This window comes from Mus musculus, chromosome 2, assembly GCF_000001635.26.
Source record: "Mus musculus strain C57BL/6J chromosome 2, GRCm38.p6 C57BL/6J".
NCBI classification, from domain to species: domain Eukaryota; kingdom Metazoa; phylum Chordata; class Mammalia; order Rodentia; family Muridae; genus Mus; species Mus musculus.
The window spans coordinates 132,238,762-132,257,825 of record NC_000068.7 but is presented as its reverse complement, the minus strand read 5'-3'; the positions used below and the strand labels follow the sequence as shown (position 1 = coordinate 132,257,825).

General features: G+C 42.4%; 3 protein-coding genes across 5 annotated transcripts in view; 2 read left to right on the top strand and 1 right to left on the bottom strand.

Annotated features, from left to right (window-relative positions):
- Window positions 1-4,488, bottom strand: part of Cds2 (CDP-diacylglycerol synthase (phosphatidate cytidylyltransferase) 2) — a 58,713-nt gene extending 54,225 nt beyond the window's left edge. The window contains exon 1 of the mRNA XM_030246706.1: window positions 4,297-4,488. The gene's annotated coding sequence lies outside the window, so the exon portion shown is untranslated. The remainder of the gene's footprint in view (window positions 1-4,296) is intronic.
- Window positions 4,489-4,645: 157 nt separating this feature from the next.
- On the top strand, window positions 4,646-8,540 carry Pcna (proliferating cell nuclear antigen). Its single transcript, NM_011045.2, has 6 exons — window positions 4,646-5,010; window positions 5,826-5,923; window positions 6,068-6,135; window positions 6,388-6,582; window positions 7,929-8,052; window positions 8,131-8,540. Exons 1-6 carry the CDS (start codon window positions 4,790-4,792, stop codon window positions 8,208-8,210), a joined length of 786 nt encoding a protein of 261 aa, NP_035175.1. The 5' UTR covers window positions 4,646-4,789; the 3' UTR covers window positions 8,211-8,540.
- A 226-nt stretch (window positions 8,541-8,766) lies between these two features.
- Window positions 8,767-18,334, top strand: Tmem230 (transmembrane protein 230). 3 transcript variants are annotated; one of them, XM_006500166.4, is made up of 4 exons: window positions 8,767-10,230; window positions 11,752-11,870; window positions 13,685-13,807; window positions 17,200-18,334. In XM_006500166.4, the coding sequence occupies exons 2-4, from the start codon at window positions 11,772-11,774 to the stop codon at window positions 17,338-17,340; spliced, it is 363 nt and encodes a 120-aa protein (XP_006500229.1). In that variant the 5' UTR covers window positions 8,767-10,230; window positions 11,752-11,771; the 3' UTR covers window positions 17,341-18,334. The 3 variants fall into 3 exon arrangements, with proteins under 3 accessions (XP_006500229.1, NP_001135443.1, NP_081754.2); NM_001141971.1 differs by having other exon boundaries at window positions 10,038-10,193; NM_027478.3 differs by having other exon boundaries at window positions 10,038-10,253.
- The last annotated feature ends 730 nt before the right edge of the window (window positions 18,335-19,064 follow it).

The following is a 19,064-nucleotide window of genomic DNA, read 5'->3' as shown; positions in this document are numbered from 1 at the left end:
ACATAGTGAGAAACCCTCAGTTTGAGTTAATGTCCTGAGCCACTGAAACCTGAAGTATACTAAAAAAAAGCAGGACTTTTAGAAGTTTTAAAATATTCTTCACGTCTTATGTTTAGAAGCCCATACAGCGAAATGTCATAAGGATTTACCAAAATATTTTTTTTACTGGATTTACATTCACTTGAATGTGATTTGACACCCCCACCACAGCCCATCCTGCTTCTCAGTTGTTTTAGGAAGGTCTTAACATAGCTCAGGCTGGCTGCAAACTTGTCGTGTAGCCAGGGATGACCTCAAACTCCTCTTCCCTCATCCTCCCTAAAACCAGAATTGCTGTTGCAGGAATCTCTCCGGAATAGGTACTCCCACACCAGGAGTGGAACAGAGACGTATTCACTGATGGGCCAAAGCCAAGATGGCTCCTGAAAGACTTCAGTTCTGAGGGGCCATTTCAGTGACTATGTTGGTCCCTGCACTTGAGAAGCAGAGGCACATGGATCTTTGAGTTCAAAGCCAGCCTAGTCTACAGAGTGAGTTCCAGGACAGCCAGGGCCACATAGAGAAATCCTATCTTGAAAACAAAAGAAAAAGAAAAACCAAAAATACTTCAGTTCCAAGTCCATTTTGCATTTCTTATTTTGTTTTAAAATGAGATGGGGTGAGCAGGCAAGCAAGTGAATGTCTTCCATTTCAGGTAGTTGTGAGCCACCATGTGGTTGCTGGGATTTGAACTCAGGACCTCTGGAAGAGCAGTCAGTGCTCCTATCCGCTGAGCCACCTCTTGAGCCCCACATCAACCTTTGAGTCCTACCACAGGCCACTAAGCACGCCTTTTCTTACCTGCTCATCAGTCTCCTCCTCTCTTTCTGTTTCTGAGGATGGAACCCAGAGACTTGTGTGTGTGAGCTACATCCCAGCCCCAGTGTCCACCATTAATCATTCTGTTCTCTATTACATTACAATGGTCTCTTCCACTCCTAAAACAGCTAGCTTCTCTGGTAAAATGCTACCTCCTTAGACAGTCTTTCTATAACTAGTACATAGCTAGTTTTAAGTTCTTGTTTCAACAGATTCATAGGCACAGCAGGCATCATGCCAATGGAATTTATCTGCTGGTGAGATGGCTAAGCAGTTAAGAGCACTGACTGCTTGCTCTCCCTGTGGTCCTGAGTTCCAATCCTAACAACCACATGGTGGCTCACAACCACCCAAAATGAGATCTGATGCCCTCTTCTGGTGTACAGCTACAGTGTACTTATGTATAATAATAAGTACATCTTTAAAATAATAATAATAATAATAATAATAATAATAATAAAATAAAATATCTCCAGGAGGCTGAGGCATAGCTCAAAGGCGGGTTTCTGTTTAGCTTTTCTGAAGTCCTGACATCAGTTCCCAGCATTAAGAAAAAGTCTCTAAAATAATTACATTTCTAGGCATTAAAGAAAATATTATATAAGCCCCCAGCACCGAGACAGAGCAACAGAAGAAACATAGTGTTGTTAGTGTTGTTAGCAAAGCAAGACCACAAGTCAGAAAGAACACATTCTATGGTTTGCAAAGGAAATGAGATTTTAAGAAACTCAAGAAAAGAAAATTCTCACAAATATATGTAGCTGTATGATGGGTTTTTATTTTTGTTTGTGCTGTGTTGTTGGACACACAGTAACACTAAGCTGCAAGACCAGTCCTACATTATCTCTTGCTGTGTGAAGGAATAATTCAGGCTGTCAAGACAGCTTAGCAGGTAAAGGGACTTAACTTACCACTAAGCCTGGCAACCTGAGTTCTATCCTGGGATCCAGGGTGAAAGAACGGAGCTGACTCTTACGTGTTTTCCTCTGACCTCCACACATGCGCTAAGGCATGCATGCACCACATATAAATAAATGTTAATAAAACAATAATTTATTACATGTAAAACAAGAAATGCCAGCATTAAAATTCACAAGTGGATGAAACTCCAGATGCAACAGAATAGTACTCTTTTTAAAAAATATTTTTAGACTTTTATCCCTAGACTTGCACTCTTGAGCATTGACATCCTTAACAAAGCAGAGTGTAATACATTAAAAACAGCAGCAGCAGCAGCTCAGTGGGAAACTGATAGCACTACTATAAACAGACAGTGTGAACACCTCTCTGTCGTGTCTTCTGTGAGGATGGAGATCATGTGTTGTACAGGTCAGGCAAGCACTCTATCACTATGTAACCCTAGCTCCCATGTTTTTCTTTCTTTTTTTTTTTTTGGTTTTTTTTTTTTTTTTTTTTTTGGTTTTTTGTTTCAGAGTTTCTCTGTGTAGTCTTGGCTGTCCTGGAACTCACTCTGTAGACCAGGCTGGCCTCGAACTCAGAAATTCACCTGCCTCTGCCTCCCAAGTGCTGGGATTAAAGGCGTGAGCCACCACGCCCGGCTCCCATGTTTTTCTTAAAAGATACCCACAAGGGTAATATATGATTAAGGGGTGGGGGCTGAAAGTATAGTAGTGGGGTTTTCTGGGTTTTGTTTTTAATTTTAAAAAAATTGTATTCAATATTTTAAAGATTTATTTATTTATGCATTTATACAAATACAGGTCCTTTCCTGCATGTACACCAGAGGATGGCATCACACAGCTGTGAGCTGCCATGCAGGTTCTGGGAATTGAACTCGGGACCTTTGGAAGAACAGCAAGTACTCTTAACCACTGAGCCATGTCTCCAGCCCATAACTGTTTTTATTTGTAACTATTATAGTATCAAAATTGTATGTGATATAGCACTGTGTGGTAGTTTGACAGTTTTCCTCGTTTGTGCTGCATAAAATAATGATGCACCTTATAAGCTGACATAAATGCTGGGCTGGATGCATACACACCAATTTTAAAAAGTCAAATTTGCCAGCCTGGTCTACCAAGCAAACTCCAGTACAGCCAGGGAACATGAGAGACCCTTATCTCAAACAAAACAAAACAAAACAAAACAACTGAATAGATCTAAAGTTCTGTAAAATCCACACGCCGGGCAGTGAACAGTGTAGGGAAACCGAACACTTGCCATCAGAGTGGTCGAGAGTATTCTAGACCTGATGGAATCAATGAATCTTCAATACTGTGAGAGTGATTAATACATTTGTGTCTCAGCATACCTAGATATATGGTGAAAAGAATAAAAGAAAAAAAAAGCTGAGAAATCCTACAAACCAAGATATTAAATGAAACTAAAGAGTTAAGCTTGATGCCAGACTGTGGCATCAAATTGTGAGTTCAAGGCCAGCATGGATAACAGAGTGAGTTTGATGCAAGCCTCAAAAAATTATGGAGACTCTTAACAGGCTGAGGCTATAGCTCAATAAGTTATACAGTTTTCTGGCTAAATCCCCAAGCCAGGAAAAGAAAAATCAAACAAGACAAACTAAAGGGAAATGCAGTGAATAAGGAAAGAATAAATGAACATGAAATGGAATTAATATGCTCCTATGTAAACTTTTTCCCCTTTGGTCAGTCTTGGTAGATAGTCCAAGGTGAGTTTAAATCTAGGCCCTCCGACCTCAGCCTTCCCATGTGCTGGAATTATAATCACTAATCACTCTCACCAGCTAAAACGGTCCTTTTAACTTTCTGAAATTGTATATACCTTATTAGTGAAAAGCAAACAAACAAAAAACCCTTACACACATAAATAAAACATCACACACCAAAAGCTTTCTTCACAACTCAACCAACTTCTATACAGTTAGAAGAGGCATTCCAAATGGAAACTATCAAGTTTCACATTAAAGTATTACACTTTCATTATCAAATATATTTTACCTACCACCAAAACCAAAAGAAAAAAACATGAGAAATTGAAAAACTCTATATCCTTTTGTAAATGATGTTAATCTACCTGCAGTCAGTTCTTCCCCATCCTCATAATCAATAGGAAAAACAAAAAAACAAAAAAACTTTAGTAGAACAAAATGCTGCAGCCCAGGGACATATGAAAGACGCTCCACCTGCAACAGCTAACATTTTCAGGATGGGGCTCAGGCTCGGGTTCATCTTCAGCCTAAAATTAAGATGAAAATACTAGTAATATCTACCTTTAGAAAAATGTAGAGAACCAGACATAAAAGGAAAATAATTACGTGATACATATGGACTTGGTATCTTCTTTGGAGAAGCGTTCACGTTAAGAGGTATTTTTTTAGTCTTTAGAGAGAAAAGTTCAGAGCGACGCACACAGAAAAGTGATATGAAATGGGGGGGGGGGTAGGGGTGTTAAAATATGGTGGCCTCTTTATTACTCGATATTTTGCAGCGTATTTCTTACGTTAGGGAAAACGCTCCGTAGTGTTTAAAATACTCTCCAGCTTCAAGGCAGGCCGCCGCGCACAGCTCGATTTGCCTGTGACTTCCACTTCCGTGGCGCGGAAACTTCCTAAGGATGGAAACTGCAGCCTAAACTCCCACAAACTTGGGCGGTGACGACAGCCTACGCGAACCCCGTGATGCCCCTCGCCTCCCAGGCTCCTACCCCGCAGCCCCGCCTTTGCATACGCGGTGGGGCGGGCCTTGCTCAAACCACGGGTACGATTGGTCCTTGAGGAGAGGTGGGTGGATCAGCGCTGTGGCGTCATGACCTCGCGCAGGGAAAAGGCGCGCGCCTAGGAAGCCGCGGCATTAGACGGTTGCGGGCGCAGAGGGTTGGTAGTTGTCGCTGTAGGCCTTCGCTGCCGCTTCTGCATCGTGAATCGGGGGACCTTGGCAGCCAGACCTCGTTCCTCTTAGAGTAGCTCTCATCTAGTCGCCACAACTCCGCCACCATGTTTGAGGCACGCCTGATCCAGGGCTCCATCCTGAAGAAGGTGCTGGAGGCTCTCAAAGACCTCATCAATGAGGCCTGCTGGGACGTCAGCTCGGGCGGCGTGAACCTGCAGAGCATGGACTCGTCTCACGTCTCCTTGGTACAGCTTACTCTGCGCTCCGAAGGCTTCGACACATACCGCTGCGACCGCAACCTAGCCATGGGCGTGAACCTCACCAGGTGAGCGGGTGGCGGGAGCGGGGCCCCACTCTTCCCGCTTCCGCTCTTGGCGGGGCTGTGACTCTGCACGCTCATTGGCTGGCTTGGCCATCCGCGCTTTCTGATTGGTCTATGGTGTCGGGGGCAGCCCTCACCAAAGCGCGCGGTTCCGAAAAGCCCGCGCTGGCAGTGGCGCCCACTCTGTTTCCGCGCCAAAGCCACAAAGCGGGAGTCCGCGGGAAAATGAGTGCTCCGGAGCTGTGCTCATTAAATGCCTGCAGCTTTGAGTGGCTGGTCTTAGCGCCTAATAAACGAGTCTTAGTGCAAATGTAATGTCGACTTAGAGTGACAATAGACCTTTTCTTGACTTCCAGAGTCTCACTGCGCATCATGGATTTGAGGGGAAATCTGTCAGTTTTAGCTTTTAACTTTGCTACAGCTACCTAGGTTAGTGCCTCCTGTATACGTGTTCAAGGACAGTGTGTGACTTATTTTAGTACAGATACATGGATTAGTGCCACTTGTATACATTTTGAAAGATTTACGAAAAGGCCAGACGTGATGGGGCACATTCTCCAGTACACTAGAAACCAAGGACACCCCGCTCAAAAAGATGCTTTCTCGAATGTTGGCTTTTAGTGCATTTTACTAAGTCGGTTTTAAGAATCACATATACCCGGTAATTTGCTTCACCCCTGAGAGAGTTTGGGGTACCCTTAGCCCCTTTAACAGTTCTCCAACCGTGAGTGTGAAATGGTACAACTTGTAATTGCTTTTTAAAATATAGATGTGGATTACATGTTGATAAAGCCTGTCTTTTTTTTTTTCCCCCCTAGCATGTCCAAAATTCTAAAATGTGCTGGTAATGAAGACATCATTACATTAAGGGCTGAAGATAATGCAGACACCTTAGCACTAGTATTCGAAGCACCAAGTAAGTTAAACACCTTTAAAACTCGGTAGTTACGTGTTGTTTCTGTTTCTCAAAACCAAAAAAAAATATTAACAATATTGTAAAATTTCCATCATAGATAGGACCGTGTGGTGTGCTTTGGTAACATTTTCCTTCTTTTGGTAGATCAAGAGAAAGTTTCAGACTATGAAATGAAGTTAATGGACTTAGATGTGGAGCAACTTGGAATCCCAGTGAGTTACCTTGTTTCTGATTGTGTGTTACCCTGCTGTGATACCAGCTGATGCGTGTTCTGAGTGGAGTGGTGGTATTGGGGATGAATGGCACACTGCCATTTCACTAAACCACAGCAGTCTAAAGTTGATTGAGTTTTAAAGAAACCAGAAGTCTTGCATTCTGAGTTCTGGTTAAGATGCTAAATCTTGAGAACATGAAGCTGAGCCTTCCCCCTTTTCTAGACTGACCTTTAACTTGTGGGTTTACAGGAACAGGAGTACAGCTGTGTAATAAAGATGCCGTCGGGTGAATTTGCACGTATATGCCGAGACCTTAGCCACATTGGAGATGCTGTTGTGATATCCTGTGCAAAGAATGGGGTGAAGTTTTCTGCAAGTGGAGAGCTTGGCAATGGGAACATTAAGTTGTCACAAACAAGTAATGTGGATAAAGAAGAGGAGGCGGTGAGTAGTAAGGGGGCGTCCAGTTAGGTGTCTGAAGCAGGGATGGAGCCTCGGCTTTTGTTTTTATTTATTCATTCATTTTGAGATGGAGTCTTGAGTAGACCAAGCTATCTTAGAGCTCAGAGACGACTCCATAAGCTTTTACAGGTAGCATTTGGAAAGCTAAGTGTACAGCCTTTTGCTTCCTGGAAATACTCTTGGCAAATAAGTGAGGGTTGGCAAGTGAGCAAAAGAAAATGGTTGGGGGTGTATGTAGCTTTATGTGTTGCAGGTTCAAGAGTATTTGCAGTCCCAAGGGAAATAAGAAAGACTTCACAAAATGTGGAAAGAGTTGTATTAAATGCTCTTGACAGTTACATCCATAGAGAAAGCTGGGCATGATGTCTCAAACCCACAACTGTAGTACTCAAAGCTACAGCAGGAAGATTCTCAGCTTAAAGTCAACCTGGCAGAAAATCTAGCTCAAAAAGAATGAGGAAGAAATTGGGAAGGCAAAGGAAGATGTTCTCCGAGTCCTCCTCATTCAAGTAGAACATACTAGGCCTCTTTAATTTCTAAGTATCCCTGAATCGAGGCTTTTTCTCAGGAATCCAATGTATATTTCATGGCTACACTTTTTTTTTTCTTTTTTAAGTTTTGCTAGCTAGCCTGAGCATCAGAATTACACACAGAAGTCTGAACTAAATAGGATTTTTAGGGTTTAGTATAGTGAAATTCAGAGTGCTTACTGCAAGTATTTAAGGTAAATATAAGGTGTTACTTGGCCTCTGCATGAATTTAAAGTAAATGAAAGTGTAAGAATTCGAACATAGATAAACACACAACCCAAGAACTAGTTCTTAACCTTAATCTGCTGAATTATTTCTACTTCCATATCAACTTCAGCTCCTCAGTTCTCAAATACTGACATGTAATTCATCAGTATTTGTCTGATGTGCAAGCATTTCCACAACAAAAGAAATTAAGGAATTTTTCAGTATCCACATGTTCAAGGATTGGGAATTGAATAAAATTGATAATCATACAATGAAGACTGGTTTACTGTCCCTTAGCTTGCATTCAGCTGTTGGTTCTTGTTTTTGGAAGTGGTTATGTGTTATCTTCCTCTCTTCATGCATTCTTTGCAAGAGAAGTATGTACAATCTGAATAGGAACAACTTTCTCCTTTGTTTTGATTGCTTGGGGTGTGGCTCTACAGGATGGGCAAGCTAGACTTTTTTCTTCTTTAGTCAAGGTTTTCATCAACCCTTCCAAAATGATAACTATTTGTTTTGCTTTGTGGTATAATACCGTGATCTAATAGTGTGAGTTTCTGATGTCTACAGTGAGCCTGTTTTCTCCTCTAGGTAACCATAGAGATGAATGAGCCTGTTCACCTAACGTTTGCTCTGAGGTACCTGAACTTTTTCACAAAAGCCACTCCACTGTCTCCTACAGTAACACTCAGTATGTCTGCAGATGTGCCCCTTGGTAAGATGATAAGTTTGAACATTGTTTTGTAATGTGGTATTTATAGTATTCGGTGGTTTAATTTTTCCTGTCTTTCAGTTGTAGAGTATAAAATTGCTGACATGGGACACTTAAAGTATTATTTGGCTCCCAAGATTGAAGATGAGGAAGCATCTTAGGCATTGCTAGAAATTGAGAAAACTAAACCTTTGAAGATTGCTCCTGAGATGCCAGCGTGTCCTGAGGTCTTTTCTGTCACCAAGTTTGTACCTGAGTATTCTTAAATATTAAAATAAAATATGTAGATATCTTCTGTAAATAACCTACTTTCTTTTCTCTCCATTCTCCATAATTTGCTTAAAGAATAAGCTCCAAAGTAAAAACTAGTTTTGTTAACATGAATGTTTCTGCTTTACAAATACTGGTGATTTTCATCAATGATCTTGACGCTAAATGCAGTTTTAAGAAATATTGTTCAATTTAAATAAAGTTAACAATTTGAAAAGTCATAGAGCAGTGCCGCCTTTGTACCATGGCTACTGAATAGTTATACCCTGTTAGGTAAATGGGCTTTTGTTCTCTCTTCCATCGTGGAGATAGCAATAAAAAAATGTTTCTCTTGAGTTTATGTAATTACGTTGTGCAAAGTTTTCTGGTAGCCTTGTTTGGGATGTAGCTCTTTTAAAATACAACTTTAATGGCAGTGCAGGGGGTGGGGTGGATAAATCTCTCCCTAGGCCAACCAGGACTACATACAGTCCATCTTGAGTGAAGCAAAGGCCCAAACTTCGTGGCTACTTGATCCAAGAAGGGTTAAAAAGGCCCTGTGGTTTTGATCATGATATGCTACATAAAACTAAAGAATATTTGAGTATATTTATTGTGTATGTGTGAGGCTCATGTGGGGGTCAGGACAATTTTATAGGAATTGGTATACCCCAGCACCCTGGCTTCCAGGGGTTGAATGAAGTTCTTCAAGCTTGGTGACAAATTATCCTACCTCCCCTCTCAGTTTTTATGTGTGTGTGTCTTTTGCAGGTATGAGTGAGCATGCGTGTGTTAACCTGGTTTGGTGTGGGGAACCATTTTCAGTTCTTGCTATATTTCAGCAGGATCTCAAACCATGGCTAGTATAGAGCCTGTTTGCTCTGTTCCGGGAGGCCACATTTGAAGGCCTTTAAATACTAAGCTCTATCTGTGGACCCCAAGATATTTTTCCTTTGTATTTCATGTTTGACAGTATGTAGACAATACAGCTTTGTTCTGGGAGGTTGTTGGTTAGAGCTCATGCCTAGTAGCTACAACTGTTCAATACTTTGAGCCAATTAAGTGCAGAAGGAAGTAGCCTGCAAATACTGCTCTCAGAGAACTCTGGAGTGGTGGGAATGCTTTATCAAGACGTCACTTTCATGAGGATGAATGTTAGAACTCAGCTGTGTCTGGTAGGTAGGACACTTACCTGGGTAGTGTTTAATAATCAGGTAGTAATAACAAGATTTTGGGGCTGTGAGAACGCTAATTAGTGAGTGGTGACCAGTGTCAGCATAGGGGTGTTTAGGACAGGGCAAGATTCCTGGTGGGTATCCCTTGTCCACCCCTCTGGATACCCAGGACTCTGCTGTGCACCGATGTGGCCATGGGGTCAGGACTGGAACCTCAACAGTTTTGCTGTGAACTCGATCCTGGTGGGTGAGACCCTAAGTACGCGCCCGCCCACCCTATGGAGGTAGCAGGTCCTGGTCACCAGGGCAAAAGCAAGCCGCTACCCGGTTGAGCATGGTGGCATTCGCCATTTGTCCCAGGCAAACCTTATGTTCGAGGCCAGCCTAATCAGCATCCTGAGTTCCAGGACAGCCTGCGCTACGTAAAGAAACGCTACCAAACATAAAACAAGACAGCAATGAAGCCCTCCAGCCATGTGCCCTGGAAGCAAGATTCGATGACACGATTTCCTGGTGACAGCACTTCCGGTGCGCCTCTATCCGCCACGTCACTTCCGCTGGGCTGTCCTTAAGACCGCCCCTTCCGCTTGGCTGTTGAGCGAGCCTTGCGAGCGCGCCTAACGGAGAACGGGGAGCGCAGCGCGGGTAGGGGGCGGGCGCGCGCTCCCGGAAGCCAGCCGCGAGACCTGGCCCTGCCACCGAGGCTGCTTCCCGGAGACAGTTAGTTCACGTTGGCGGCGGCGGAGGGCGACGAGAGGTTGTCCACAGCGCCACGCTTAGGTCCTTGTGGGCCCGGGAGGGTGGGCAGAAATCGTGGTGGGGCCGGTAAAAAGTGTAGCAGAAACTTGGGCTGATAGTTTTTTAAGTTGTCATTTACTATGTGATAACGCCACTCTAGAATCCCTTGCTAAGAAAAACAAATCTTCCCATTTCGTTGTCGTGCTGCAACGTTTTTGTTTTGGTGCGAGTTTATAAGTGGAAAGTACATAACTTTATAACTTGTAATACAAATCAGGCATGGTTTAATGCTTCGAAAATCCTGCTTATTGGTAGCTTCAACTTTTAGATATGAGGAATTAAACATGTTATGGGATGGCAACATCAAAAACCTAGTACCTAAGGTTTAGAAATGTAAATGGATTCCCGTTGCTCCTTTTTAGTACTTCTGAACTAGGATGTAATTAACCAAAACGCAGAAACACTTGACACCAGTTTTTTGCATGCTAGTTACTTAAGGTCGACTGTAATACCAGTGTCTGGCAGCTCATTAAGATCGAAAAAATATCACATGCCATTGTGGAGATTATGTGCAAAACATCACACCAGTGAAGGCCACTTAGTTTTCTTCTTAAAGATGGACTTTTTGCGTTTAGAATTCAAATGCCATTGCAAATAAAATAGTCTGTTTTGTTTACATAATTGTATGACTTTATAAAGAATCCACACATTTCATTTATGGTAGGGGAGAGTGTCTGGTCTTCCTATGTTGCCCAGACTGGCCTCCAACTTCGTATATCCACACCTTTCTTCCCAAGTAGTTGGGATTAGAGTAACCTACTGAAGTACTGAGCTTAAATTTCAAACTTTTAAGATTTAAACGTCATTGCTTTTAAATTTTACCTACTCTCAAATAATTCAGTAGTTATGATTTTTATTATGTCTGTCTGCTTTGAATAGTTTGAGTAAAACGGATTTTTAGATCCGTTTTTTCAGGAGCTACATGATGTGGAATGTAAACTCACTTGTTTCATGCTTGGGATGGGAGCAGAGAGGCAGGTGGCCGTGGATGTCTAGTGTGGTATGGATAGCCAGGGCGTTTCCCACATGGATAAGAATTTGTACATAGAACCGTACCACACCTAGAAGTAGACACGATGCTGATGTGTGTGTCATTCCTTATCCTCCTCCTCCTCCTTTCATGGCAGACAAAAAAGTTATGTGAATTTATGCTCCTGAGGAAAGTTAAGGGGTAGGCAGTACTGTAAGGGAGGGGTTGAAAATGTGAACATTGGACTTTAGAAAATTAGGCCAGAAACATCGGTAGCAGATTGAACAGAGCCTGATTCTTGGTGAAGTGCCTTTGGTGTCTTTCTGTGAAGTCAACCTAGATCCATAAAGGAAGCATGCTTAGTGTGTACAAGAAGTGTCGGGTCACCGTAAGCAGTGAAACGCCTAAGCTACCATGGGTAGCATGTGGCACAGCAGCTCGGAACAGTATCTGACATCCTTTCCTGGGCTGTACTGGGACTGCTGCAGACAACAAGTCTTTCCCTTTCAGACTAGCTGTGTTACTCTGTTATGATGCCGTCTCGTACCAACCTGGCAACTGGACTCCCCAGCAGTAAAGTCAAATATTCAAGGCTTGCCAGCACAGACGATGGCTACATTGACCTTCAGGTAACATAATCAATCAATTAAAAAAATTGGCTACTATCTGGACCAGCAAGAAACAAGCTGATTTCCAAGCTCTTTTGAGCCCCAGCTTGGAGAGGGGATCTTAGCAGGGCAGTTTCAGATATCTGCAGAGTTTTCCATTTCCAGTTTCAGTTGAAGTGCTAAAGCTACATAGTTATAGATTTTATTTGACTCATCCAGAAAATTCTTTGCTGACATCATGAGATGCAGATACAGATATTCTTTATGGCAAACAAGAATCTAAGCAAGTAAGTTTGTGTCCTCTCCTGACCAGTATTGAGTAGGATTAGCATCTCCTGTCCCTGAGGATAAAACAGCCTAGGTGACGCCTGAGCTAAGGAAGGAGTCCGTTCTTTTAAATATAAACAGATCAATAGTTCTTTGCATTTATGTGAAGAGGGGAGAGTAGCTCTGGGGAGCTTCCAAACCTGTAATGTCAGAGCTGGTAACAAGCTGAGCCTTAGAAGGTTTGCCTCTTACTTCTTTTTAAAATGTTCTTATGTTATTTGTACTAATAGTGGGTTTCATTGTAACATTTTCATAACATGCTTACACTGTATTTCAGCCTTAATCTGTCTCTGAAGCTTAACCTTGAGCTGAATCTACTTATGATGCGGGGCTTTGGGAAAGCTGAAGTGGAAGCTTTAGAGGTGGCTACGCAGTTAAGAGCACATACTGTTCTGCTGTTTTATTTATTTTATTAATTATTTATCATATAAAAATATATAATTATAGACGCTGCATATATAATAAATAGTATTCACAAATACTGTAATGAAATGAATATATTTATGTATTATGCCTATGAGTGTTTTGCTTTCATGTGTACCACGTGTATGCCTGGTGCCCAAGGAGGCCCAAAGAGCACATCAGATCTCCAGGAACCAGAGATTCAGATGTTTATGAGCACCGTGGGTGCTGAGATCGAAACCTGGGTCCTCTGCAAGAGCAAGAAATGTTGTCCACTGGGCCGTCTGCTCTTGCCCCCCCCTCCTCCTTATAAATTAGAAAAAATTTTTTTTTAATTTAAGTGTATTATGTTTTGCCTGCATGTATGTCTGTGTACCCTGTTGTATGCAGTTCCCCAGGAAGCTAGAAGAGGGTCTTGGACCCTCTGACACTGGAGTTACAGATGTTGTGAGTCACCATGTTGGTGCTGGGAACTGAACTCAGGTCATCTGGAAGGCAAGTGCTTTGACCTTAGAGCCATCTCTCTAGCCTACAAGTGTCAGTGTTGCTCAGGACCCAAGTTCGATTCCCAGCAACCATATTACGTGACCTACAAAGCTATAACTCCAGCTTTTGCAGGATCCAATTCCTCTGGCTTGAACAGGCATCTGCCCTCACATGTACATACCCACGCATAATTAAAAATAAAACACAGCTTTTAAAAGGAAGACAGAAAAGAAAGCTAAAATTCTGTTTCTAAACTTCTGACTGACTGTAAGCTAAGTCACCTTCAATCCCAGAAGTCACTTCTTCATGTCTGTATAGTGTGGTGCTCTTAATCCTCCACAGGTTAGTAGCAGCTTCCACGCATGGGCACTTAGTAAATACGTATCACCAGCTAGGCGACAACATCGTTTTAAAGGGATGTCCTTGTTTGTAATGTGGGGTCTGTGGACCAGCCGACGATGCTTCACTCTCGTGAACATCCAGTGCAGTGCTGACGGACATAGTTAAGACACTCGAAGCTTCCACTTTGATGCTCACGTACCCTCCCTGCACTAGAGTACTTTAGGCCTGGTCTTTTCTTAGTGTTCTTCATCATTTGTGTTTTTCTCTCTCTCTTCCAGTTTAAAAAAAGCCCTCCTAAGATCCCTTATAAGGCCATTGCCCTTGCTACCGTGCTGTTTTTGATTGGCACCTTTCTCATAATCATAGGCTCTCTCCTGCTGTCGGGCTACATCAGCAAAGGGGTAAGCTAATGGGCGTGTGACAGTATGCCATGGGTCTTTCAGATATGAGCCAGAACACTATTTTTATGTTCTAGAAGTACAATGGATTCCACTAGAAGAAACAATAAAGCGCATCTAGTTTCTCCTCTGATAATAAGGCATGGTTTTTTGTTTTGTTTTAGTTTTGGTTTGGGTTTTTTTTTTCTCCTTTGAGCAAATGTCTCCATAATTCTTAGAAGGTGGGTGCTTGTAAGTAGGCACACATAGCTTCTGAGATAGTTTAGAATAATGCAGCTTTGCCTGGGTTTAGTCTTCCAGACTAGTACATGGCTGTAGCTAGACTAACATACCATGGTTGTAGTTTTACCGAAGTGTAGACGTGCTGATGGGTGTTAGGGGTGAAGCAGTGAGGTTTGTGTAAGTGTGTGGCCACTACACCTTATAAGTGGGTTCCTCTTTCCATTGATTTGGTAAGAGTTCTGTTGAGTTTCAGTATTCAAACCCTAAGTGGTGCTTGGTGGTGCTTTCCCTTGGATGTTTATATATTCTCTGTCTTAAATTATCCTAACTAGGCTGGGCATGATGGAACACCGCTTTAATCCTACCACTCAGGAGGCAGAGGCAGAGGCAGATGGATCTCTGAGTTCCAGGATAACCAATGCTACACAAAGAAACCCTGTCTTGCAGGGGTGGGGTGTGACCCTAAGCAGTATTCTTTTTGGGGGAGGGAAGAAAAGATTTATTTTATTTTATTTTATTTTAAAGTTATAGGTCATCATTGAGAGAAGTTAAGCAATATTCTAACCATAATACAGATCCATTTTTTTTCTCTCTCACACTAGAAAAAATGTAGTTCCTTTTTGGTGCTTTACACAGTTACAAGCAGCAAAAATAAAGCATCCAGTTTCTGAGGTGACAATTGACACATGTTATTACAGCTGAAGCACTATTTGGGTTAGTTTTTATTGTTGTTGTTTTCTTTTGTTTTTGTCTTTTAAGATTTACTTATTTATATAAGTACATTGTAGCTGTCTTCAGACACACCAGAAGAGGGCATTGGATCCCATTACAGATGGTTGTGAGCCACCATGTGGTTGCCAGGAACTGAACTGAGAACCTCTGGAAGAGCAGTCAGTTCTCTTAACCACTGAGCCATCTCTCCAACCCTATTTTTATTTTTTTAAGACAGGGTCTCTCTACAAAGCCTTGGCTGTCCTAGAATTCACTATGTAGACCAGGCTGGCCTTTAATTTAGAGATCCTCCTGCCTCTGCCTCTGCCTCCAGAGTGCTGAGACTAGAAGTGTGTGCCACCACACCCCACTGCCACTTAAGTAATATTATCCAGTCCTTAGAGACAAGACAAAAAGGGTGCTATGTTTAAAACTAAGAACTTGAAAAAAGTGGTAGGGAGATTGCTTTGTCAAAAGAGTGCTTAAGGGGCTGGAGAGATGGCTCAGCAGTTAAGAGCACTCACTGACTGCTCTTCCAGGGTTCCTGAATTCAAATCCCAGCAACCACATGGTGGCTCACAACCCTCTCTAATGGGATCTGATGCCCTCTTCTGATGTGTCTGAAGACAGCCACAGTGTACTCATATATATAAAATCAACCAATCAATCAATCTTTTTTATTTTTATTTTTTTCCCGAGACAGGGTTTCTCTGTGTAGCTCTGGCTGTCCTGGAACACACTCTGTAGACCAGGCTGGCCTCAAACTCAGAAATCGCCTGCCTCTGCCTCCCAAGTGCTGGGATTAAAGGCATGTGCCACTACTGCCCAGTGAATAAGTCTTTAAAAAAAAAGAAGAAGAAGAAAAAAAGAAAGTGCTTAAGGACAGTGAGGCAGGAGTGGGTGGGTGGGGGAGCATTCTCGTAGAAGCAGGGGGGAGGGGTGGGGTGGGGGGGTTGCAGAGGGGAAACCTGGAAGGAGGATCACATTTGAAGTGTAAATAAATAAAATAACCAATAAAAAAATTGGAAAGAAAGAAAGTGCTTAAGGACCTGGAATCTGACTCCTAGCACCCACATAAAAAGCTCCAAGTGTTGGTATGCATCTGTAGCCCGGCACTGCAGGGTGGAGACACAGTTGAGTCCCCAGAGCTGCCTGGCCAAGCCATTCTAGGCAGATTGGTGAGTACCAGTAAGAGATTCAGTGAGAGGTGAGACTCTTATCTCAAAAAATAAGATTAAGGAAAATAAGAAGAAAAAATGGCTTCACTGTTAATAACCTTTTCTGCTCTTGCAGAGGCCCCCAAGCCTGATTACTAGACCTGAGGTTGGTTGGCTTACAACTGCCTGTAACCCCAGCTCTAGGGCAATTCTCCAAGCCTCTGACCTCTTTCAGCACCTGTGCTTAGGTGCACATTCACAACATAGGGGATAGCTCTGTAGCTAAAAACACTGGCTGCTCTTCCAAGGGGTTAGGTTCAATTTCCAGCACCCATGTGGCTACTCACAACTGTTCAAAAGTCCAGTTCCAGGGCATCCACTGCCTCTGTGGGAATTAGGCACACTTGTGGTGCGCAGACATACATATAGACAAAACAATTATTAATTTGGGGCTTAAGTTCTAGAGGTAGTTAAAGTCCATGACTATCAGTCTCAGAAGAGTCTTTAGACCTGTAAACTGTTGAGACTGAACAACTGTAGGGACTTTTGAAGTTGAACTGATATAGTTTGCATTATGATATAGCTATAAGTCTATAGGAACCAAGGAGTAGAATATGGTGGCTTATGTGAGAACAGCTTCCATAGGCTCAAATATTTGAGTGATTGATCCACAGTTGGTGGACTGTTTAGGAAGGATTGGAAGGGTTAGCTCTGGTGTTCTCTGTCGTGTGCTTATAGATCAGAAGTAAGCTTGTAGCTACATTCCAGGGTCCTGCCTTTTCCCCACCATGATGGTCATGAACTCTACACCTCGGAAACTGTAAGCAAGCCTCCAAAACTCTTCTATAAATTGCCTTGGTCATGATTGCTCTTGGCAATAGAAGAGTGACCAAAACATACCCATACTTAAATATTTAAAATAAGGCGCTGTTGAGGAAGTCACTTGAAGTCAACCTCTGGCACACAAGCATACATCTGCATATACATTTGCAGACAATAATAGTATGTACCGGCCAAGCATGCAGGTGCGCAGGCACACACACACAGAGAGCTTGGAAGAGCAGAAGGAAATAAGCCTGATATCTGAATAAAAATGCTGATTTCTTTTTTATAACTTTGAATGTATTGCTTAATTTGTAATCTGGAAGAAACTGGGAGGGTAGTGCTTGCCTACCACACCCAGCGTCTCTAACTTGATCCCTGAGACAGAAAGATAAGAAACAAAGAGAAGGTGACAATGTATGCTGAAAAGAGAGATGTAAAGGTGTGACTTGTATGGGACTAATGTTTTCCTTCTGCCACCAGGGGGCAGACCGAGCCGTTCCTGTCCTCATCATAGGCATTTTGGTGTTCCTACCGGGATTTTACCATTTGCGCATCGCCTATTATGCATCCAAGGGCTACCGGGGTTACTCCTACGATGACATTCCAGACTTTGATGACTAGCCTTCGCCTCAGCCTTGAGAAGAGTCGCACACAGTGCAACCACTTTAAGACATCAAGCAAGAACTCTGGCTAAGGGCTGAAGAAGTCTACAATTTGCAGATGTTTAGCAAAACAATGGCCAGATTGTATGAGTCCTTCTCCAAAACGCTCCTGCTTTATAATTAGCTAATTAGGACATGGTATGTTTTCATCTCCTGGCCCTGGCTAAACTTGACAAGTTTTTCCACATGAGTGTGCATCATGTAAGAGTTGTGAAGCTAACTGTCTGGGAAGGCAGCCTGTTCTATAGTGGAAGGTGTTACCCTCCTTAGAGCTGAACCTTTCTTTTGTCTTCCATTGTCTGCTTGGTTTTGTAGCATAATGGGAAATGTATTGTCTAGTTTCTTATTACTAAGTAATTTATTTTTAAAATTACCTATCTTATCTCTCACCCTCTCCTCTACCATTATATCCTAGTAAAATTAAAGTATCTGTCTTACCTTCATATGCTCCTCCACCTTCATATCCCAGTAAAACCAAATATCTGTAGATCCATCTCTAATTGGCTTTTTTTACATTGACAGCAACCTGGAATTTTTAAACCATGAAGCTGGGTATTATGATCCCAGTACTTGGGAGGCAGAGCCAGGTGGATCTCTATGAGTTCAAGGCCAGCCTGGTCTACATAGAGTTTTACGACAACTAGGGCTACCTAGTGAGACCCTGTCTCAAGAAAAGGGAAACTTCCTCTGGTTTCTCCATAGTTTGCCTACTACAAAACTCAGGTGAATCTGTCCTTTGTAGGTCAAGAGATTGTGTGAATCATACCTCAAGGACTAGACTTTGGCTGTTTCTTCGTAAAACTGTAGATAAGTGTACTTAGAGTTTATAGCCCTACTGCTGGCTGGTACTATGATATCATTCTGCTAAAGATTACAAGACTTGGCCAAGATCCCTGAAAATGTATTAAGTCAAATCTGGTTCTCAGCTTATAAAAAGTGACAATTTTTTCTAAGTGTGTGTGTTGTTATTGATTTTTATTTTATGTGTGTGGACGTTTGCCTGCATATATGCTTGTATGAGGTTGTCAGATCTTGGGATTACAGACAGTTGGAAGCTGCCATGTTGGTGCTGGGAATTGACTCGGGTCCTCTGGAAGAGCACACTTAGTGCTCTTAACCACTGAGCCATCTCTCCAGCTCAACATGTTTTTGTTTTAATTAAAGTGTCATAATTCAAATTATAGATTTAAAACTATTTAACTTTAGGTATGTTTTTGAAAAGCGTTCTAGTAAATCCCAGTATTTAGGATTACCTCTGGTTTCAGGTAGCTGGCCTATGAGTCAGACTTGGCTTTGCAGTCGGTTTTTTTCCTCCAAGGTTACAGACTTGGGCATCCAGAGTTCTAGAGGTGTCATCAGCTGGGATGTGGAAGGCTGTGAGAAGGGAAGTTTTGGGAGAAAGATAACTTCTGGATGCATTGAAACTAGATATCTACACCTGAGGAGAGCTATGGAGAGGAGAGCTGTAGTGCTCTCTGTCTGAAATGGATTGGGTCTCTCATAGAGATAGAAATGCTAGAGTCAGTGTTTGGATAGTAGCTTCAGAGCCAGAGAGATGGGGAAGCTCACGAGTGTAGTTAGCAAACAGATAGAAGAAAACAACTTAGTAAGGCAGTGAACCCCAGCAGCTGCCAGGTTTGGCTGTATTTAAAAATTGGAGGGGCACCCAAAGAGTCTGCAGTG

What these genes read in the sequence shown, in the direction of transcription:
- Pcna (NM_011045.2), top strand. Translation starts at nt 4,790, where the DNA reads ATGTTTGAGGCACGCCTGATCCAGGGCTCCATCCTGAAGAAGGTGCTG. An exon ending in ATGGGCGTGAACCTCACCAG is followed by an intron (nt 5,011 to 5,825) that starts GTGAGCGGGTGG and finishes TTTCCCCCCTAG; the next exon opens with CATGTCCAAAATTCTAAAAT. An exon ending in GTCTGCAGATGTGCCCCTTG is followed by an intron (nt 8,053 to 8,130) that starts GTAAGATGATAA and finishes CCTGTCTTTCAG; the next exon opens with TTGTAGAGTATAAAATTGCT.
- Tmem230 (XM_006500166.4), top strand. Translation starts at nt 11,772, where the DNA reads ATGATGCCGTCTCGTACCAACCTGGCAACTGGACTCCCCAGCAGTAAA. An exon ending in ATGGCTACATTGACCTTCAG is followed by an intron (nt 11,871 to 13,684) that starts GTAACATAATCA and finishes TCTCTCTTCCAG; the next exon opens with TTTAAAAAAAGCCCTCCTAA. An exon ending in CGGGCTACATCAGCAAAGGG is followed by an intron (nt 13,808 to 17,199) that starts GTAAGCTAATGG and finishes TTCTGCCACCAG; the next exon opens with GGGGCAGACCGAGCCGTTCC.